The 23,864-nt window shown below is 44.3% G+C and overlaps 1 protein-coding gene across 3 annotated transcripts in view; it reads right to left on the reverse strand.

Annotated features, from left to right (window-relative positions):
- The window catches only part of AGGF1 (angiogenic factor with G-patch and FHA domains 1), a 126,289-nt gene that overhangs the window by 57,787 nt on the left and 44,638 nt on the right, over positions 1-23,864 (reverse strand). For 2 of the 3 annotated variants that reach the window (XM_030193254.1, XM_030193253.1), the window contains exons 6-8: positions 22,383-22,737; positions 17,607-17,718; positions 11,489-11,521 (exon numbers count right to left, since the gene is read on the reverse strand). In XM_030193254.1, the coding sequence (XP_030049114.1) occupies positions 11,489-11,521; positions 17,607-17,718; positions 22,383-22,737 (500 nt within the window). The remainder of the gene's footprint in view (positions 1-11,488; positions 11,522-17,606; positions 17,719-22,382; positions 22,738-23,864) is intronic. The other variant, XM_030193255.1, reaches the window with a different exon arrangement.

Consider the following 23,864-nt stretch of genomic DNA (forward strand, 5'->3'; position numbering starts at 1 on the left):
ATTTCTCGAGCGGTTAGGCGCCGAAGGCAGCATTGAAGAGGTGAGTTTTAAGCAGAGATTTGAAGATGGGTAGGGAGGGGGCATGGCGTATGGGTAAAGGAAGATTATTCCAGGCATAGGGTGAGGCAAGGCAGAATGAGCGGAGCCTGGAGTTGGCAGTAGTGGAGAAGGGTACTGCGAGAAGGGCGGAGGTTGCGGGCGGGAACATAGGGGGAGATGAGGGTGGAGAGGTAGTGAGGAGCCGCAGACTGAGTGCATTTGTAGGTGAGGAGGAGCTTGAATTGTATGCGATATCTGATCGGAAGCCAATGAAGTGATTTAAGGAGAGGGGTGATATGAGTATATCGGTTTTGGCGGAATATAAGACGTGCAGCAGCGTTCTGAACGAATTGAAGGGGGGATAGATAGCCGAGTGGGAGGCCGGTGAGGAGTAAGTTGCAGTAATCGAGGTGAGAGGTAATGAGAGCATGGACGAGAGTTCTGGTGGTATGCTCAGAGAGGAAAGGGCGAATTTTGCTGATATTGAGGAGGAAGAAGCGACAGGTCTTGGCAGTCTGTTGGATATGCGCAGAGAAGGAGAGGGAGGAGTCGAAGGTGACTCCGAGGTTGCAGGCAGATGGGACGGGGAGGATGAGGGTGTTATCAACAGAGATAGAGAGTGGAGGAAGAGGAGAAGTGGGTTTAGGAGGAAAGACAAGGAGCTTGGTCTTGGACATGTTCAGCTTCAGGTGGCGGTTGGACATCCATGCCGCAATGTCGGATAAACAGGCCGATACCTTGGCCTGAGTCTCCGCAGTGATGTCAGGTGTGGAGAGGTATAGCTGGGTGTCATCAGCATAGAGATGATACTGAAAACCATGAGACGAGATCAGCGAGCCCAGGGAAGAGGTGTAGATTGAGAAGAGAAGGGGTCCAAGGACAGATCCCTGGGGAACTCCAACAGACAGTGGGATGGGAGTGGAGGAAGATCCATGGGAGTGTACCCTGAAGGTGCGGTGGGAGAGATAAGAGGAGAACCAGGAGAGGACAGGGCCTTGGAACCCAAAAGAGGACAGCGTGGCAAGAATCCAAACGAAAGTGGCAAGAATCCAAACGAAAGTGTATATTAAAAACTATGTTCATCTCAAAAACAGATGAGTGAAAATAAATGTGAAAAAAAAACCTTTAAAAGCAGGAATAATTTTATAAAAAGAATTATATCATGAAATATGATAAATAAAAGAGAGATGAAACAGATTATCCTGTATAATAAAGCTCACCTCCAACATTCTGAGGCTGCCTGGGACCGTGGCTTCCGGTGGTGGTCTGCTTCATGGAGTAGAAAAGAGTGACGTCAGGGAGAGGGGAGGAGCCGCGAGTGTCCAATGTGGAGGGGGAGAAGTAGACTTCATGGAGAAGATAATAGTGAGGTCAGGGAGAGGGGAGGAGCCGCGAGTGTCCAATGTGGAGGGGGAGGAGTAGGGAAACAAGCAGAGCTTGTTTCCTTACACCTCCCCCTACCCAGGAATCCGAGAAGGCGATCGGCATCGACCCTCCCGCGCACACTAACCGCCCTCACAAAAACAAAAGATCAAGGTGGAGCGCATCGCTACTCCCTCGAGATGCCGGAGGTGGATAATAGTGACATCAGGAAGAGGGGAGTCGCCCCCCTTGCGGTCGCCGTCGCTCCCCCCTTCACTCGCCCCCCTCCGTCTGCCACCGGCCCGCCGCCCCGCCCCTCACAGCTCCTCACCTCCGAGTGAAGGCGCTGCAGCAGGCAACAGCTGATCGTTTCCCGGCCCTCCCTCCTTCCCTCCATGTGTCCTGCCCTCACAGAATTTACTCAGACGAGGGCGGGACAGGAAGGGAAGGAGGGAGGCCCGAAGGGAAACAATCACCTGTTGCCTCTGCTGCAGCGCCTTCACACGGAGGTGAGAGGCGCTGTGAGGGGCCAACCCCACCCCCCAAGCAACACTGACCCCCCTCAAAGCCCCTGAACCCCCTCCAAGCCCCCACCGTTGCTGCACCTCCCACCCCACCCCCTCCGAGTCCTCCCGAGTACTAGACAAAGAAAGCAAAAGCAACAGAGCATGTTCAGAGCTCCTCCAACCAGAAAGAAGAGGTGAGCCTATTTAGTTCCCTGTAAGCAAGGAAGCCAATTTGGTTGATCTCTGTTTCCACTCTCCCACGCAGCCGTCATTGCTATACACTCAAAATAAAGCAAGCAAACGTATCAGCTGCTGCATCCAGGTTGTCGTTCTTTATTATTGGTCCATCTGTAACAACTCTAAGCTGTTTCATTTGGACCCCCCTCCAAGCCCACAGCCACTTCCTCACAGTTCGCCATCCGCCCCCCACCCCAAACATTCACACACACACACACACAAAACATTCACACACACACAAAAAAAACAACTGATAGCCACCACAAACACTACCTGAAGGATCCCTCACTTTCAACCCATCACCACAAGAACGCAGACCCCCCTTCAAAACCCCCTCGCCACTCCCTCACAGTTCACCATCCCCCACCCCCTCCCCCTAACATTCTCACTCACACACACCATCACACCCTCCCAACCCCTCCCTTTCCCACCCCTCAAATATTCTGAAAACAAAAACACAATATCTATCACACACACAAAAACACTTCACTAATGACAACAAGCCACAACACGACCTGAAGGCGGTGGGGCACCACAAGCAGGCGGCGGCCGACCACAGGGCCGTGGAGAACACCTGGAAACTTATGCACAAAGTGGTGAGTTGCAGGGGAGTGGGAGAGGGGAGGGAGGACGACCTGTAAATTGGACGAGAGGAAAGGGGGCTGTGGAACTCGGAGGGGAGAGCGGGTGGCATGGGACTCAGAGGGGACAGAGGAAGACAGCGAGGGAGGGGGGGGGGGATAATCTTGCTAGCCCCGTCTCTCTCACGCAGTCTCACACACACTCACACATACACTCTGTCACACACTCACACATTCACTCTCTCTCTCACACACAGTCACTGTCAAACACACTCTGTCAAACATACACATTCAAAGGAAAACCTTGCTAGCGCCCATTTCATTTCTTACAGAAACGGGCCTTTTTTACTAGTAAGTATAATAATGTGTACCCATGGCATCAGAGAGATAATAGGAATAGACAATTTAGAAATAGAAACATAAATTATGCTGATAAATTTGATAAACAGAACAACACTTTACAGAAGAGTCCCGTCATTGAACGTAAATCCAAAAGAGTAAGAAGTGATAATGAGGAAGTATTTGATCAATTAGCACCTTTATACACCTGACCTCCTTGACCTAACCTTTCAGAGCAGGTTTTTCAGCTAGGGAAAATTTGGAAAAAGGGTTTAACAACAGATTCATCAGTACCACCAAAAGAACAAAGAGGGAGATTACCTTATTATATGGAAAGGGTACGAGGGAGAGGTGGAAGGAGAGGTTGAGGCAATTCAGTGAACAGACAATTTGTAAACAGACAAACTATGAAACAACAAATGAGACAAATAGAAGATTATTGGAAATAAAAAATGTTACACACCCAGCTTCATTATATGACAATATTATCAATTTATCTAAAAGGGAATTAAATCAACATGAGCGTTCAATTCTCAATAAAGAGTTGTCTTTTGTTCCAATAGCACAATATAATGCATTCAACACACATATCGATTTATTTAAAATAACTAGGAAATTAAGAATTATGGATTTCTTTTGGATAAACATGTACACGAAAAGAATGAATCTGTAATTATGAAAAATAGTGTTTGGATGCCCACCCGCTCAAATCAATCCCATGATACAAGCTTTTGAACAAATGGTTATTAGGGGCATTGAGATTTTGGAAAATAGGAATAAACATCCATTCTTTAATATCTCTACAAATGAGAAGAAAGCAATTGAGACATTGAAGAAAGATAACTGTATTGTGATTAAACAGACAGATAAAGGGGGAGCGGTCGTGCTATTGGATAAAGATCTATACATTGAAGAAATTAAGAGACAATTAAAAGACAAAACTTTTTATTTACCTTTATCTAAAGATCCAACCAGTAATTTAAAACATAGGATTGATTCCCTCATTGAAATTGGGCATGAAGCTGATTTTTTGACAACCAAAGAAGGTATTTTTCTTAGAGTAGAACACCCACGCATCCCGACCATTTATATACTCCCAAAGATTCATAAATCTTTGATTAACCCTCCAGAGAGACCAATTGTGTTGGGAATAGGCTCTGAAACACTTTCCAAATTTACTGATGTATTTTTAAGACCTCTCGTTCTATCTATTCCCTCATATATTAGAGATTCCACACACATCATTAACATATTAGAACATCTACAAATTAAAAATAAAGATATCATTTTGGTTACATTTGATGTGGAGTCTCTCTACACTAATATCCCCCAGGATGAAGCTCTAGATGTGATTAGGAAAGCATTATCCAATAGGTGTGTGTTTAGAAGGATACCTACTGAGTTTATCATGGAACTTATCACTATGGCATTGAAAGAAAATTATTTCTTTTTTGAAGGTACTTTTTACAAACAAATAAAAGGTACCGCTATGGGCGCAACGGTAGCACCTTCATTAGCTAATCTGTTTATGGCATGTTTTGAAGAGAAATTCTTGCAAAATAACAATTTCACACATAATATTATACTTTGGCAAAGATACATTGATGATATTTTTATGGTCTGGACTGGTAGTGAATCACGGTTGATAGATATTTTCAAATGGCTTAATACAAGAGATAGCAATTTGAAATTTCAGGTTAATTTCAATAGAAAGGAAATTTCATTTTTAGATATTAAAATTCAGTTAGAATCTGGTAGATTACTTCACTATATAGAAAACCTACTGATAAGAACCAATTCCTACATTTTGATAGCTGTCACAGTCATGCCTTAAAGTGTAAAGCGAATGCTACATACCTGTAGAAGGTATTCTCCGAGGACAGCAGGCTGATTGTTCTCACTGATGGGTGACGTCCACGGCAGCCCCTCCAATCGGAACACTTCCTAGCAAAGTCCTTTGCTAGTCCTCGCGCGCCGATGCGCACCGCGCATGCGCGGCCGTCTTCCCGCCCGAACCGGCTCGTGCCGGCCAGTCTCATATGTAGCAAGACAAAGAGAAGGGAAGACACAACTCCAAAGGGGAGGCAGGCGGGTTTGTGAGAACAATCAGCCTGCTGTCCTCGGAGAATACCTTCTACAGGTATGTAGCATTCGCTTTCTCCGAGGACAAGCAGGCTGCTTGTTCTCACTGATGGGGTATCCCTAGCCCCCAGGCTCACTCAAAACAACAACCATGGTCAATTGGGCCTCGCAATGGCGAGGACATAACTGAGATTGACCTAAAAAATTTACCAACTAACTGAGAGTGCAGCCTGGAACAGAACAAACATGGGCCTAGGGGAGTGGAGTTGGATTCTAAACCCCGAACAGATTCTGAAGCACTGACTGCCCGAACCGACTGTCGCGTCGGGTATCCTGCTGCAGGCAGTAATGAGATGTGAATGTGTGGACAGATGACCACGTCGCAGCTTTGCAAATCTCTTCAATAGTGGCTGACTTCAAGTGGGCTACCGACGCTGCCATGGCTCTAACATTATGAGCCGTGACATGACCCTCAAGAGCCAGCCCAGCCTGGGCGTAAGTGAAGGAAATGCAATCTGCTAGCCAATTGGATATGGTGTGTTTTCCTACAGCCACACCCCTCCTGTTGGGATCAAAAGAAACAAACAATTGGGCGGACTGTCTGTTGGGCTGTGTCCGCTCCAGATAGAAGGCCAATGCTCTCTTGCAGTCCAATGTGTGCAGCTGACGTTCAGCAGGGTAGGAATGAGGACGGGGAAAAAATGTTGGCAAGACAACTGACTGGTTCAGATGGAACTCCGACACAACCTTTGGCAAGAACTTAGGGTGAGTGCGGAGGACTACTCTGTTATGATGAAATTTGGTGTAAGGGGCCTGGGCTACCAAGGCCTGAAGCTCACTGACTCTACGAGCTGAAGTAACTGCCACCAAGAAAATGACCTTCCAGGTCAAGTACTTCAGATGGCAGGAATTCAGTGGCTCAAAAGGAGGTTTCATCAGCTGGGTGAGAACGACATTGAGATCCCATGACACTGTAGGAGGCTTGACAGGGGGCTTTGACAAATGCAAACCTCTCATGAAGCGAACAACTAAAGGCTGTCCTGAGATCGGCTTACCTTCCACACGGTAATGGTATGCACTGATTGCACTAAGGTGAACCCTTACAGAGTTGGTCTTGAGACCAGACTCAGACAAGTGCAGAAGGTATTCAAGCAGGGTCTGTGTAGGACAAGAGCGAGGATCTAGGGCCTTGCTGTCACACCAGACGGCAAACCTCCTCCACAGAAAGAAGTAACTCCTCTTAGTGGAATCTTTCCTGGAAGCAAGCAAGATACGGGAGACACCCTATGACAGACCCAAAGAAGCAAAGTCTACGCTCTCAACATCCAGGCCGTGAGAGCCAGGGACCGGAGGCTGGGATGCAGAAGCGCCCCTTCGTCCTGTGTGATGAGGGTCGGAAAACACTCCAATCTCCACGGTTCTTCGGAGGACAACTCCAGAAGAAGAGGGAACCAGATCTGACGCGGCCAAAAAGGAGCAATCAGAATCATGGTGCCTCGGTCTTGCTTGAGTTTCAACAAAGTCTTCCCCACCAGAGGTATGGGAGGATAAGCATACAGCAGACCCTCCCCCCAGTCCAGGAGGAAGGCATCCGATGCCAGTCTGCCGTGGGCCTGAAGCCTGGAACAGAACTGAGGGACTTTGTGGTTGGCTCGAGATGCGAAGAGATCTACCAAGGGGGTGCCCCACACCTGGAAGATCTGTCGCACTACACGGGAATTGAGCGACCACTCGTGAGGTTGCATAATCCTGCTCAACCTGTCGGCCAGACTGTTGTTTACGCCTGCCAGATATGTGGCTTGGAGCACCATGCCATAACGGCGAGCCCAGAGCCACATGCTGACGGCTTCCTGACACAGGGGGCGAGATCCGGTGCCCCCCTGCTTGTTGATGTAATACATGGCAACCTGGTTGTCTGTCTGAATTTGGATAATTTGGTGGGACAGCCGATCTCTGAAAGCCTTCAGAGCGTTCCAGACCGCTCGTAACTCCAGAAGATTGATCTGCAGATTGCGTTCCTGGAGGGACCAGCTTCCTTGGGTGTGAAGCCCATCGACATGAGCTCCCCACCCCAGGAGAGACGCATCCGTAGTCAGCACTTTTTGTGGCTGAGGAATTTGGAAAGGACGTCCCAGAGTCAAATTGGACCAAATCGTCCACCAATACAGGGATTTGAGAAAACTCGTGGACAGGTGGATCACGTCTTCTAGATCCCCAGCAGCCTGAAACTACTGGGAAGCTAGGGTCCATTGGGCAGATCTCATGTGAAGGCGGGCCATGGGAGTCACATCTGCCGAGCTGTGATCTGCTGGGACGCTCGCACCCGCGAGACGAGGGACAACAAGTTGTTGGCTCTCTTCTCTGGGAGATAGGCGCGAGCCGTCCGAGAATCCAGCAAAGCTCCTATGAATTCGAGTTTCTGCACTGGGAGAAGATGGGACTTTGGATAATTTATCACAAACCCCAGTAGCTCCATGAGGCGAATAGTCATCTGCATGGACTGCAGGGCTCCTGCCTCGGATGTGTTCTTCACCAGCCAATCGTCGAGATATGGGAACACGTGTACCCCCAGTCTGCGAAGTGCTGCTGCTACTACAGCCAAGCACTTCGTGAACACTCTGGGCGCAGAGGCGAGCCCAAAGGGTAGCACACAGTACTGGAAGTGACGTGTGCCCAGCTGAAATCGCAGATACTGTCTGTGAGCTGGCAGTATCGGGATGTGTGTGTAGGCGTCCTTCAAGTCCAGAGAGCATAGCCAATCGTTTTCCTGAATCATGGGGAGAAGGGTGCCCAGGGAAAGCATCCTGAACTTTTCTTTGACCAGATATTTGTTCAGGGCCCTTAGGTCTAGGATGGGACGCATCCCCCTGTTTTCTTTTCCACAAGGAAGTACCTGGAATAGAATCCCAGCCCTTCTTGCCCGGATGGCACGGGCTCGACCGCATTGACGCTGAGAAGGGCGGAGAGTTCCTCTGCAAGTACCTGCTTGTGTTGGAAGCTGTAAGACTGAGCTCCCGGTGGACAATTTGGAGGTTTGGAAGCCAAATTGAGGGCGTATCCTTGCCGGACTATTTGGAGAACCCACTGATCGGAGGTTATAAGAGGCCACCTTAGGTGAAAAGCTTTCAACCTCCCTCCGACTGGCAGGTCGCCCGGCACTGACACTTGGATGTCGGCTATGCTCTGCTGGAGCCAGTCAAAAGCTCGCCCCTTGCTTTTGCTGGGGAGCAGAGGGGCCTTGCTGAGGCGCACATTCTTTATGAGAGCGAGCGCGCTGGGGCTTAGCCTGGGCCGCAGGCTGTCGAGAAGGAGGATTGTACCTACGCTTGCCAGAAGAGTAGGGAACAGTCTTCCTTCCCCAAAAAAATCTTCTACCTGTAGAGGTAGAGGCTGAAGGCTGCCGGCGGGAGAACTTGTCGAACGCGGTGTCCCGCTGGTGGAGCTGCTCTATCACCTGCTCGACTTTCTCTCCAAAAATATTATCCGCACGGCAAGGCGAGTCCGCAATCCGCTGCTGGATTCTATTCTCCAGGTCGGAGGCACGCAGCCATGAGAGTCTGCACATCACCACACCTTGAGCAGCGGCCCTGGACGCAACATCAAAAGTGTCATACACCCCTCTGGCCAGGAATTTTCTGCACGCCTTCAGCTGCCTGACCACCTCCTGAAATGGCTTGGCTTGCTCAGGGGGGAGCTTGTCCACCAAGCCTGCCAACTGCCGCACATTGTTCCGCATGTGTATGCTCGTGTAGAGCTGGTAGGACTGAATCTTGGCCACGAGCATAGAAGAATGGTAGGCCTTCCTCCCAAAGGAGTCCAAGGTTCTAGAGTCCTTGCCCGGGGGCGCCGAAGCATGCTCCCTAGAACTCTTGGCCTTCTTTAGGGCCAAATCCACAACTCCAGAGTCATGAGGCAACTGGGTGCGCATCAGCTCTGGGTCCCCATGGATCTGGTACTGGGACTCGATCTTCTTGGGAATGTGGGGATTACTTAGAGGCTTGGTCCAGTTCGCCAGCAATGTCTTTTTGAGGACATGATGCATGGGTACTGTGGACGCTTCCTTAGGTGGAGAAGGATAGTCCAGGAGCTCAAACATTTCAGCCCTGGGCTCGTCCTCCACAACCACCGGGAAGGGGATGGCCGTAGACATCTCCCGGACAAAGGAAGCGAAAGACAGGCTCTCAGGAGGAGAAAGCTGCCTTTCAGGAGAGGGAGTGGGATCAGAAGGAAGACCCTCAGACTCCTCGTCAGAGAAATATCTGATGTCCTCTTCCTCTTCCCACGAGGCCTCACCATCGGTGTCAGACACAAGTTCACAGACCTGTGTCTGCAACCGTGCCCGGCTCGACTCCGTGGAACCACGGCCACGATGGGAGCGTCGAGAGGTAGACTCCCTCGCCCGCACCGGCGAAGCTCCCTCCACCGACGTGGTCGGGGAGCCCTTCTGGGAGGCTACCGCGGGCGAAGCTCCCTCCACCGACGTGGTCGGGGAGCCCTTCTGGGAGGCTACCGCACTCGGTACCGCAAGCGGCACCGATGTCGGAGACCTCACCCCGGACAATGGGCCAGCCGGCGCCTGGCTCGACGGTACCAGTGGCGCAAGCACCCCCGGTACCGGAGGAGTAGGGCGCAACAGCTCCCCCAGGATCTCTGGGAGAACGGCCCGGAGGCTCTCGTGCAGAGCGGCTGTAGAAAAAGACATGGAAGCCGATGCAGGAGTCGATGTCAGAACCTGTTCCGGGCGTGGAGGCTGTTCCGGGCTGTCCAAAGGGGAGCGCATCGACACCTCTTGAACAGAGGGCGAGCGGTCCTCTCGGTGCCGATGCTTACTGGGTGCCGACTCCCTCGGCGACCCAGAGCTCTCAGTGCCGACACGGGAAGGGGACCGGTGACGATGCTTCTTCGATTTTTTGGAGCGAAGCAGGTCACCGGAGCTTCCCGGCACCGACGAGGAGGACGTAGAATCCAGCCGTCTCTTCCTCGGGGCCGAGGCCGAAGAAGGTCGGTCTCGGGGGGGCTGTACCGCAGGAGCCCTCAGGGTAGGGGGAGACCCACCCGAAGGCTCACCGCCACCAGCAGGGGAATGGACAGCCCTCACCTGCACTCCAGACGAAGCACCACCGTCCGACGACATCAGCAGACGAGGAGGTCTCGATACCACCGACGCCGCCCTCCGATGTCGCCCCGATGCAGAGGGTCGATGCCTCGATGCACTCGATGCAATCGGGGGCGAGGATGAAGGTCCGGGCGCCGACGACGTCGAAGCAGTCGATACTCCCGATGCCGATGAAGAGCCCGAGAACAAAACGTTCCACTGGGCTAATCTCGCTACCTGAGTCCGCTTTTGTAAAAGGGAACACAGACTACAGGCCTGAGGGCGGTGCCCAGCCCCCAAACACTGAAGACACGACGCGTGCCTGTCAGTGAGCGAGATTACCCGGGCGCACTGGGTGCACTTCTTGAAGCCGCTGGAAGACTTCGATGTCATGAGCGGAAAAATCGCGCCGGCGAGATCAAAACTCGAAATGGCGAAAATGGCACCACAAAAATAGGGGGAAGAAAAACTTCAACCGAGGCCTAAAAGGGCCTACCCCGACGACGAAAGAAAACTTACCGGGGCAAAACTGGAAGTATGGGAAGGGAGAAAACCATAAAGGTCTCCTTCCGACACCTTTTTTTTTTTTTTCAAAGAACGAAGTCGATAAACAACGCGCGAGGTCAACTTTGGGGCGCGAACGGCGAAACACGACCGTACCGAGCACGGACAAAAGAAGACTGGCCGGCACGAGACGGTTCGGGCGGGAAGACGGCCGCGCATGTGCGGTGCGCATCGGCGCGCGAGGACTAGCAAAGGACTTTGCTAGGAAGTGTTCCGATTGGAGGGGCTGCCGTGGACGTCACCCATCAGTGAGAACAAGCAGCCTGCTTGTCCTCGGAGAATCTTCCTTACAGCCAATTTTTAAGAGTAAAAAATGATGTTCTGAGGATCGTGATTGTAAAGGGCAAATAGGAGAAATGGCTTATAGATTTACGCAAAGAGGCTATCCTGTAAAATATATTGAAAAAGGTATAGTAAGAGAAAAACAGTAAGAGCAAGATCTTTTGCAGAATAAGGAAAAGAAAAATAATGACCAAAAAGTTATTTGCACTTTATATTATGATTATCTATCTTCTGATATCAATAAAATATTAAGATCTCATTGGCCATTGATCCAGAACATTCCTTCTTTTGCAAATAAAGAATTGTTGATAGCATACAAAAGAAATAAGAATTTGAAGGATTTTTTGTCACCATCAGCATTACCAGTCCCACCTTGTAAGGATAGAGTAAGGGGCCATTACCCATGCTTAAATTGTTCCGTTTGTCCGGTCAATCTGAAAACAAAATGTTTTGAACACCCTATTACAGGAGAAAAATATCAGTTCAAACAATACTCAAACTGTAAGACTTCACAAGTAATATAGGCAGCAATTTGCCCTTGCGGACATCTATATTGGTAAAACTATAAGAGCATTTAATAAGCGCAATATAGAACATAAAAGCACAATAAAAAGAGAGGTATTAGATAAACCTTTAGTGGCACACATGTGAATTTAAACACGATTTTAACCAGTTAAGATTTTTAGTTCTTTTAAGAATATATTCAAATTGGAGAGGTGGAGATCTGAACAAATTGCTATTGTAAGCTAAACATCGTTTGATTTATAGATTTAAGACTGTTAAACATTTTGGGTTGAATCAAGAAACTGATCGCTCAGTGTTTTTATAGTGCTATAGAAATGATAAGTAGTAGTACTATCAGCAGATTGTCACTATGTGCTGCTCAATCCAATGTTTGTTTAAATCAGTCACCTGGTGGTCAGTATATGTCACTGCATGTATCCAATGCTTGTTCTACATTGTTTGCCTGGAAATGTCACATGACAGAATTCTTTTTATAAAATTATCCCTGCTTTTTGAGGTTTTTTCACTTTTATTTTCACTCATCTGTTTTTGAGATGAACATAGTATTTAATATACACTTTCGTTTGGATTAGTGGGTTCCTGTTCTGGAGTTTTGCTTGACCTTTGAACTCTCAAAGGGGATATTTAAAGGACCAATCAGAGCGCCTGTTATAATGCTGCCAGTCAGCATAGCATTGCGAAGTCTGCTGAGTAAGCTTGGGATATTGCTTCAGACTTAAGAAGCACTTATGTAAGGTAGGATATAAGATACTCCATATGGAATTTAGACTGTGGTGTGTACCGTTTAAACAGCTTGGCTTGCTTTAAATATGTTTTATCAGTGCAATTTCTAAGCCAGTTGCTCTATTGTCTGATTGAAATTAGTGTAATCTGATCAGCCTAATGTTGTTATATTTAAAGGGGGTTTGGTATGTTGCAACAGTTATGATTGAAATAGATGATTGTATATCTACCTGTTCAAGTATCAGTAAAGACCACTGGATTACATGTCAGTTGTGCTGAGTGTTTCTCAATTGGGATTGCTAAATTCTTTCTAATGATACAATCATCAGGGTATATGTGGTTGCAACAGTAATGATTTAAATAGATGTATGTATATCCACCCATTCAAATAGAAGCATAGAGCGCTGGATTGCCTGTGAGCTTTGCTGAGTGCTTCTGAATCAGTATTGCTACATCCACCACAAAGTTTTTTCTAATGACACAATCATCAGGGTAAATGTGTTTATTACAAAACAGTAAGCACGTTTGGTACGTTGCAACAGTAACAATTTCAATTGATGTTTGTATATCCACCCATTCAAACAGCAGTAATGAGTGCTGGATTGCCTGAGTTGTGATTAGTGCTTCTGAATCAGTTTTTTTCATGGTCACTGTGTAGTTCTTTTTAATGATACCATCATCAGGGTAAATGTGATTGTCACAGAACAGTATGATGTTTTTAGGTAGTGTTCACGCTGAAGTTAATTTCTATTGATTTGAGTTGCTATCTATCATTAGAACATGGAAACCCATCTAATAGGTATTTTTCACCGATTCTTACTTTTAACAAAAAAGTTACTAAATAGAAAGTGAATATTAATTTCAATGTTTTTAGATCATTGAATGTGCATAATAGACGGCGATTGAGACCAAGCATTGTGAGATTTTATTTATTTTGATTTATTTTATTTTGTATTTTTAGGTGGTTATATGACTACTTTTAGGGGTTCACTTTGCTTTTTACCCCTATTAGGTAGGTGATATTTAGTATGTACGGTCATTCAGTTATTTTAGTGTTGTATATTCTCCACCTGTCTTTTTTTTTTTTTTTTTAATTCTTTATTTATTCATTTCACATTTATATTAATAACAGAACATAAATGTATGGAAATATCAGAAATATAATTCGGTATTGCAAAATACCACATGTAACAGAAGAAAAGAACTTTTTCATTTTGTCCACAATAAATTGAATCAAGTACTAAGAAATTTAAAACAAATGGAAAAATTACATAAATTTCTAGCAGACGGGAAAGCAAATTATCCACAGCCAATTTTACAGCACTCTCCTTAACTATGGGACTATCTCTATTGGCGGTACAGCTATTTCTTTTGACTCAATAAATTCAAGTAACTTTTTAGGATTAAAGAAAAGATAATTTACCGATTGAAAAGAAATACAGCATCGACAAGGAAATTTTAAATTAAAGGAGCCACCCAAATTCAAGATTCTAGATTTATAAGTTAAGAATTCCTTCCTTTTCTTTTGAGTGGTTCGCGCTAAATCCGGAAATACTTGAATTTTTTGTCCCAAAAATGTCTCGCTAATATGTCTGAAGTAAGACTTTAAGATATTGTTACGATCATATTCAAGTACAAATGTGACCAATAATGTAGTCTGTTCAGAGATCAACTCCAGAGAAGACTCCAGAAATTCAGTCAGGTTTAAATCTTGAGATGTAGTTGGTTGCTTTTTATCTTGAAGCCCACTGATTACTCCCGTTATATATTGTGTCCGTGTTATAGGAGGGTATGCCTCCTCTGGAATTCCCAAAATGTCCTTAAAGTACTTTTTAAGCATATCCGAAGCATTAATTAAAGGAGATTTCGGGAAGTTGAGAAATCTTAAATTATTTCTACGAACATTATTTTCAAGATATTCCATCTTTCTTTCATGAACTTCTCGTTCTTTAATCAAAGCTTCCGTTATGTGCTGTAATTTAGTAATATCTTCTTGGATTTTCAAGTTCTTAACAGTTTGTTCTTGAAATTGAGCGTTCAATATCTGATCCGCATTTTTTAATTCCGTTATTTCATTTTTAAAAGAAGCATTAATCAAAAGTAGTGTGCTGTTCACGCCCTGGATAGCTTCCCATAGCGAATCCATTGTCACTACACTTGGTCTTAACAATCCTCCAGTACTCACAGTTCCGATCTCCGAGGCAGTCTGCAAGCTTCCCCGAAGGGATTCCTGCAGTGATGATTCCTTGCCCGGGGTTGAAGTAGTTATGGGGCCACCTTCCACTAGCGCCGAGGCTCTAGGCTGCTCCAAGGCCTCCAAACGCTGTTCTCCCATAGCTAAAAAATCGCTTCCGGGTTGCGGAGGTGTAGTGAGAGACGGGGGGCTAAGCGTCGCTCTCTCAGTGCTGCGTTAGGCGCTAGATAACGCCGGACCAAACGAAGTGGACATCTGCGCTCCAGGGATTCCAGCCCAAAAGCCCTGCAAAGTTGTCTGGCGAAGGACAGGAGTTGACGGCGGTACTTTGGTGGTAGTTACCGCCGTTTTCCCTTTTCTTTTCCCCATTTTAAGTCGGGGAAAATAGTCGCCCGTCAGGTCGCTTGTGGGCGTTCAGGAGCCGAGAAACCCGACGTCTGCTCTTGACGCCATCTTGATTCTCCACCTATCTGTCTTATGCAGTTCTGTTGATATATATTTTGTGTTGGTATTATTTTTTGTTGATATCTTATCTCTTGTATTAAATTATTATTTTATTGCATGCATATTTAATCTGAATGTTTTTAACTGATACTGATTTGATGTTGTATTTTATTGTATTATGTTTTTAGATTTGATCTCCATACTACAAATCCTAGGGCAAGCAGTTGCTTCCCATATCTGTCTCAATAGCAGACTATGCACCTTTCCTCCAGGAATGTGTCCAAACCTTTTTTAAACCTAGATACACTACCCGCTCTTATGTGGTAACAGCGGTTAGCGTATCTGGGTTTAAAAAAAAGATTTTGATAAGTTCCTGGAGGAAAGTCCATAGTCTTGAGAAAGACATGGGGAAGGCACTGCTTGCCCTAGGATTGGTAGCATGGAATGTTGCCATTATTTGGGTTTCTGCCAGGTACTTGTGACCTGGATTGGCCACTGTTGGAAACGGGATACTGGGCTAGATAGACCATTGGTCCGACCCAGTATGAATATTCTTAAGTTCTTATGGTAATGAATTGCTTCACTAAGACTGTGAATCGAAATTAAGAGTACAGTGACACTCTGGTCTTGAAGAGAGTGGCTGTTATATCGTGACAGCATGGCGCTGGGATGTTGTTGGAACTTTAGGACATCGTTGCTGTACCTTTCACCAAAGTCATTGTGTTAAAAGAACACGTGGGATTGAGTTGGTAGGATCCTAGAGTTGAAAGACTGGATCACTGGTGGATACACAGGGGAGGTCTGAAGCTGTTAATTTAACTGCTGTTAATAAAAACCATCTTAAACTGAAGCAACATACAGCTGATCTGTGCCTATGGTATGCAGGGAAGACTGTGCAGAGAGGCCATAACTCTGTACTGCTGGTAAACAGGGAAGAGTGCACTGGCTCAGACAGCCAATCTGTGCTGACACTGGTGGGATAATGCTGGCAACAGTGTTGCACTATCTAAGGATGTGCTTGACTGCACAAGTCCATGCACACAGGACAGCACAGACAGGATTGTTACCAGTACGTAGTCCTGCTCCGTTGCAAATAGAGCTTGGAGGCTACCATGTATGAAGGTGGATGCAGGTTCCAACAAAATGGAAGGGTAGTATCGGCCAACCTCTGTGCAGAAGGTGGTCTTCTCTCATCTTGGCAGGCTGAAATAAGGCAGTTTATCTCCTCCTGATACATCCGAAGCGAGGTGTGATTGTTTCTCAATCTTCGTGGAAACATGGAAGCACCATGTTCCACACAACATTTGGTCATGGCTAAAGCTAAATCAAATTAAACAAATGGGATAGGCATCTGAGATCAGGATGTCTGCCTCATTGAGGAGAGCCAATTATCTCCTGAATTTGTGCTGTTGATGCACAAGCCTTTTTGCTGAAAAGGGCCTAGCCTGCTAAGGACTCAGTTTCTAGTGGCATTCGTTAGTCTTAGGTGGATGTGACACTTTCCTTGAAGAGGCCAAGGCCTTCCCAGGTTGTGGAGTGGGACTCATAACTGGTGGTTTCAGAGGCCCCCTCAGGGCTCTCTTACATAGTAGATGACAGAAGATAAAGACCTGTATGGTCCATCCAGTCTTCCCAACAAGATAAACTCATTATATAAATTTGAGGATATCCAACATGGAAGTGGAAGAGTAGCCTAGTGGTTAAAGCTCTGGTCTTGACATCCAGAGGTGGCCGGTTCAAATCACTGCTACTCCTTGTGATCTTGAGCAAGTCACTTAATCCTCCATTGCCTCAGGTACAAACTTAAGATTGTGAGCCCTCCAGGGAAATACCAGTGTACCTGAATGCAACTCACCTTGAGCTACTACTGAAAAGGTGTGAGCAAAATCTTTAGGTCATCAACCTTCTCTAAAAGAAGTGGCACTGTCTCAGTCTTTTCCCATAGAAAACCTGTGAAGGAGTGGTCCTTCATTGGAAAAAGCCTCCATTCCAGGTGAAAGCACAATGTAGTGGCTCAGCAAAAAGAAAGTGATGTCTTGAGTGGCTCAGTCAAAACTCAGATCTAAATATACTAGAAATCCTGTGATAAGACTTCAAGACTGCATTCCACAGATGATCCCCAGCTAACTTGAAAGAGCCTGAACCTTTGGCCAACAAAGGACAAAAATTGCACCATCCTACTGTGGAAAGTTGGTAGACACTTATCCTGATTCACGACTGTTATTGCTGCAAAAAGGGCTTCCACCAACTATTGAGTAAAGGGATGTGAAGCTTAATACAATTAAAACACTTTGGTTTCTTATTCTTAATAAATTACTTTTTAAATATTTCTAGAATTGTCTTTTTCATGTTGAAAATATAGATAATGTTGTGTAGGGTAGTGAAACAAACTCCTACTTTAATAAATTTTGAACTGCACTATTTAAACACAGAAAACCTTTACAAGGCACTATATATGAAAATGGTACTATTAACAATAACGTAGTTGTAAACCACTTTGTTCAACTCCTCAATGAGGCAGTAAAAACAAATTAACAAAAGAAACATAATGTCTTGTGCTGCAAAATTAAACAAGAAATTTAACTGCTCAAGAATATCCCTTTATGAACACATCACCCAAAATGAATTCTTACCGTCCAACTGTAGCACGTTCTTTTGCAGTGATGGTATATAATGATCCAGCCTTGAGCACTGGTGATCTGATTACAATTACTCGAACCCAAGGAAGCCAAATCATTTCATCATCTACAACAATTAAAACAAACATACATACAGTATTAAGTAAAATATGTTCAAAAACTCTGAAGTAGTACTGCAGAACACAAAATGCTGAAAAAGTGTTATGTTACTAAGTTGTACGTAAGACCCCAGTGGTGTACCTAGGGTATGTGACACCTGGGGCCGGTCATTTTTTAACACCCCTCCAACATCCAGTACTAGGCATACCGAGAATACAAAACACTCAGGACCTATAGAGCAATTCTACCATAGCATAAGCAGTAATTTCTACAAGTCACACAAGGAAAAGGAAAGCATCTTAAACACTACAGTGAGCACTAGAACATCAATTCACCAATTGTAAAATGAAACCAGCCAGAATAGTACAGATCGTTGATCCTGCACAGTCAAATGCCAACTGAAAGCCAAGTCTTTTTCACAGACACACCCTAATCCATTATAGAATAAGTAACCATAAATTTTCTATTTAGACAAGAATTAAACTGAACCCCCAAGAAGCCAGATTTTGCATACAATGCAACACCACAGAGACAGAAAATGTCCCCTAGTACTGTACACAATATAAAGACAGCAGATGTAAATTTGAAATAACTAACAAATACCAATCATGACTTTACAAATTAACAAATAGAAATAAAACAAACATAGAAAATAAAATAATACCATTTTATTGGACTAATACAATTAGCTTTCAGAAAGCTGGGGAGTTCCAGAATGTCACGGTGGCATCCCAGCTTTCCCCTTTGGTGTGTCCTAAATCAAGTCTGAAGATAGGCTCCTTTTTGACCCATATTTTTGGCACCTTCATAATTTGGCATTGTAGGCAGTTGCTTGTTTTTCCTAATGTTAAATCCAGGTCTGGTTTGGCTATATTCTAGTCAATGAGTTTACTGTTTCTTTGGAACAGAATACCATATGGTTTAAATCTTATGCTTTTATTTTGAGATTTCCAATTCTGATTTTAAAAACTGGGATTAAAAAGAGTCATAGATCAAAGCCATGTATCTACAGAATTAATATACAGTTGTGTACTGTGTTTCAAAATGTTAAAACCATAAATAAATATAAAAAAAAAAAAAAGAAAGAGTCATAGATCTGATATATAGCCTTTCTGTGGTACAACCAAGATGACAGGCTACAAATGAATAGGCACAGGAATGGATACTTTTGAAACATCTGTCCTAAACAACCTGAAGAAATCTGGTAGTTTTATAGAGTTAACTTATTTCACCATATGAAAAGACTGGCATGTATTTCTAGGGTATTATACACATCAACAAACAGAGACACTAACATGAAGACAAGAACAGAAGATTCTTAGCAAAGGAAAAGGGTGAATTGGCAGAAAACAGATGCACGTCTGTCGAACTACATTAGAAAAGAAAAGTGGGTAGCCTAGATTGGCCTTTTGGGCTTTGTTGCAATCATAATCTGTTTTTGGTGTATTTTTCTCCAATATTCTATTTAACTTGATCATATTTTATTTAAGTATAATCCCTTCCCCAACCCCCTGAAAATGCAGTTACAATGCAACAGATACAGCAAACTACAAATCAGAACCAACAATTTAAAGCATGGCAAATTTGCAGCTTTTTATAAACAAACTAGTAAATAATGCCCATTTCTGACACAAATGAAACGGGCGCTAGCAAGGTTTTCCTCGGAGTGTGTATGTTTGAAAGAGTGTGTGTGAGAGTGACTGTGTGAGAGAGAAAGAGTGAATGTGCGAGTGTGTGTGTGACATAGTTGCCTGGGATGTGAAGATAGCAGCTGCATGGCATTTATACTATTTAGCAACAAAGAAAGACTACTCTTTTTGCAGTGTTTTTATTCGTAGGGTTGGCTTCTTTTCTCTTTTCGTGTGTACTGTGTTTTTGTTTTTTTTTTCACACATGGGTTATATATATCTATACATCTACCTATATATATATATATATATATATATATATATATATATATATATATATATATATATATATATATATCTACAGAGAGCGAGGATATGACAGTGGTGGACAGAGTTGGCTGCATGGATTTTATAGAGAGATACACGTATATATTTGGGATGTGACAATAGTGAGCGACTGGCTGCATGGGTTCTATACACCTGGCCAGTGAGAGGGGATTTACGGAAGTGGGTGCACATGGCATAGCAGAGTGAGGACACGTCTGACGTCTGGAAAAGTGGTCTCTCTGCTGCAGCAGTTACGTCATCGCTTAGACAGCAACGGTGATATCATGCATATACTGACGTCAGGAAGACGCTCCGTTACCAGAACAGGTGTCCACAGAGACTGATAACAGCGTATTTCCGGGTTTCCGCTCGGGTTCGGTCCCACTCCGGCCGCTGCCCCGCTCCACTCCGGACGCCATCACTCGCTTCCTTGTCCCGTGACGTCCCTCGTCAGTCGTGCTCTCCGATTGGCTGCTTGCATGCTGCTTGCCATCCGATTTGGTGTCTGTGGCCATCCCTTTCCCTCTTACCTAATGAAATTGGATGAATGCTGGACCCGTTCTGCCTTCTTACCTGTTTTCATTGTTTGGTTGCCCCCACCTCTTTTCCTATTGGTTGTTTTGTCGCCGGGCCTGCCCTGTCGGGCGATATTAACAAAGGAATTGTGGAGGATAAAGGACGTGCTTTGTGTTCTTTAAAAAGGGGGTGGAGGAGTCCATTGTCTCCGCCTTTAGTCTCCTGGACACCGCCCTTCTCTGTTTTCTCTCTAGCTGCGTTTCTCGGCTAGCCTCTCATAGCTGCGTCCCTCGGTCTCTCTGGTGGTGTTGATTTTCTGTATGCCCCGCCCTCGCGTCACTCGTGATGACGTAGAGGGCTGAGCGATGTGATTGGTTCATTGCCATTGCTCTCCCCTGAACGTCATCACGTTTGACGTGAGGGCGGGGCAAACACTTTGGGCAAATTGTGGTTTCTCCACCATGCATTTAGAAAGTTGGAGCTTGTGGAGGCTTCATAGAATGTTGGAGGTGCGTTTTATATAGAGAGATGAACGTGTTTCTACAGTTGTAATAGATGCTTAACTTCAATGCTTGGGTATTAAAATGTTCACAATTTCTCAACACAAATGAGTATATATATATTTTTTTTAATGGTGAAAAATGAGGAAACAACATTGGTTCCTCTTAAATATCAGTATTTTCTGACATTTCACACTAAAGCCCATCTATGGAAAATCAACAACCTATAAACTCCAGGCTCTTTATAAATATGCTTCTCTTACATTGAAGAGAATTTTTATTACATGGGGAAGGCAATTTTGGAAATTCTGCAGGGAGTTTGCTGTACCCATGGGACTGCATGCTCATTTTCAAAGGAGGAGGGCAATTACATAAGTACATAAGTATTGCCATACTGGGACAGACCAAAGGTCCATCAAGCCCAGCATCCTGTTTCCAACACTGGCCAATCCAGGTCACAAATACCTGGCAAGATCCCAAAAAGTACAAAACATTTTATACTACTTATCCCAGAAATAGTGGATTTTTCCCCAAGTCGATTTAATAATGGTCTATGGACTTTTCCTTTAGGAAGCCGTCCAAACCTTTTTTGAACGCCGCTAAGCTAATCACCTTCACCGCATTCTCTGGCAACAACTTCCAGAGTTTAATTACAAGTTGAGTGAAGAAAAATTTTCTCCGATTTGTTTTAAATTTACTACATTGTAGCTTCATTGCATGCCCCCTCTTCACATCTACCTGTTCAACTCCACCTGTTTTATAGACCTCTATCATATCTCCCCTCAGCCGCCTTTTCTCCAAGCTGAAGAGCCCTAGTCACTTTAGCCTTTCCTCATAGGGAAGTCGTCCCATCCCCTTTATCATTTTTATCGCCCTTCTCTGCACACAATGCAGATATAACAAAGTACTCCCCATACACTGTATCTACATCATGAGAGGTACAGAGTACAAGCAACAAAGCATTTGTGGAGAAATAACAATGTGCTTTCCATATGGAATTTTGCTTTCCCAACCTGTCTGTTTCGTTTTTTTATGTCGGTAAAAAGTTTACATGCTGTTCACACCATGTATACTTTTACCCATATTAGGTAGACGGGGGAAATGAAATTACAACATGATGTTATGTTGGTAAACACGTCTATCCATGCAAAATGTTTTGATTATTGCCCTCTAAACCTGCATTATGAAAACTTTTAATAATATCAAACATGGTTTTACTAAACTGTAATTGACCCCTTTAAATCTTTATATGCTAAGGCAAGTATGCTAACTGAAAGAAAATCAAAAGGGATATTTTTTTAAATCACCCCACAACACATGCTTGAGTGCTATCTGTACTTTCTGCACTCAGAAGGGCTGTACCAAACTCTCCTCTAAGACTTTCTTTCAGCATTACTCCTTTGGCTACCAGGGATTACTGCAGTTATCATAGCTATATTCCCCATCTTTGTGGGAGTAAGTGTATCATCTCTGCTATACACCCAACCCTTGCCAGTCCACTAGGCGGGGCACAGAAACTAGAGTCTCCTACATTATGGGATGAGTCAAACGGCCAGCTATCAGTTTAGTTTTAAGTAAAATTTTAATTAAAATAAGATCATGAAAATTACTGAAATATCATACTGCCCTTTCAACATATTACATTTTGAGATATGAATTTGCTATACAAATAGTTTATAAAGGTTGTTTAAAAAATTTACCTTCCTGTTCTGAGTTTCCAGAAGTGCCCGGGGCTATGCTTGATACATCTTCATCACTACAGTCCTTGTTTTCAGAGTCTGTGATTTCCCCTTCTTCTGGTTCACTCTGTACTGAATCACTCTCGTCCTCCTGTGGAACAATATCTTTTTTATTTGTATCCGACTGTGAATCTGTGCTCTTGGTGTCAATTTGTTTATCCACATTCAGAGGTCCATTTCTGGTTTCCATAGCCACGTTAGCCTCCTTTTTCTTTTTGTATGCAGACTCCTTTCTTTCTAGATAGCTCACTTGCCCATTAGTTAAGTTTTGATAATGTGAACTGCTAGATGATTTCTGCTTCTCTGTGTTCAAACCCTTGAAAAAAAATGAATGAGATTTATGAAAAATGTTTATAGGAATGTGTGAGTTAAATATTAAAGACACAGATAAACACCGAATATGACAGCAGATAAAGAATGTTAGTCCCATCTAGTCTGCCCATTTTCATTCTTGTACAATGCCATAGATCACAGTTGATTTTTGGCATTCCCTCTTCTTTACAGTTAACGATCCTCTGTGCTTGTTAGATGTTTTATTGAATTCTGCTGCCATTTTTATCTTCACCACCTCCAGTGGGTTGCCAGTTCATGCATCCAGCACCCTTTCCATGACAAACACAGTCATTTTAAAAACGCTATTCACTTTTTAAATACTGACATGCCAGAACACAGACATTTAAGCCCCCAAAACGTCTAAAGAAGCATTTTTTTTTTAAGGCTGGGGAAAACATTTAAGCTGCAAAAACATTTTGCACAGAGGGAGAAGCTCTGAAAGAAGAGGACATCTCTGTGGGTAAGTGACATTATTTTATTCTGAGCTTGGTAACTTAAAGATTAGGGTTTAAAAGAGGAATTGTAGGATATTGATAAACACAGAATTTTAAAATAAAAAAGAGCAAGCAAACTTTATTAGCTAGTCTCCATACCCTTTTCCCCATAGTTTTAAAAATTGAAGTTTCTGCCATAGCTTAAAGATTCGGGGTTAAAAGAGGAATTGTAGGATATTGATAAACAGAGTTAGAATTAAAAAAAAAAAGCAAACTTTATTAGCTAGTCTCCATGCCCTTTTCCCCATAGTTTTATAACTTGAAGTTTCTGCCACAGCATTAACAGATAGTCTCTAGAAGGCACAGAAGGGCCCAGTTCAGTCCTCAATCCCACCCACCCCTAGCTCAACTCTTCATTTATAGTCAATTATTCTAATTAAGACATCAAGAGGGGAATTTTCAATTTTCATTACAGTCTGAATTACATTTAATTAGTTTCTACGAAGCAAAAGGATCATTATATTCTTCTGATATCCATAGTACCTTAAGAAGTTTTAATTAAATATCAAACATATAAACGGCGAGTGACCGTACTCACTCGCAAATGCACAGTAGAGACTTCCCTGTCTGTCCCGCCCCCGCGTCAATACGTGATGACGGGACGGGGGGGGGGGGG

The sequence above is a fragment of the Microcaecilia unicolor genome, chromosome 2 (assembly GCF_901765095.1).
Source record: "Microcaecilia unicolor chromosome 2, aMicUni1.1, whole genome shotgun sequence".
NCBI lineage: Eukaryota > Metazoa > Chordata > Amphibia > Gymnophiona > Siphonopidae > Microcaecilia > Microcaecilia unicolor.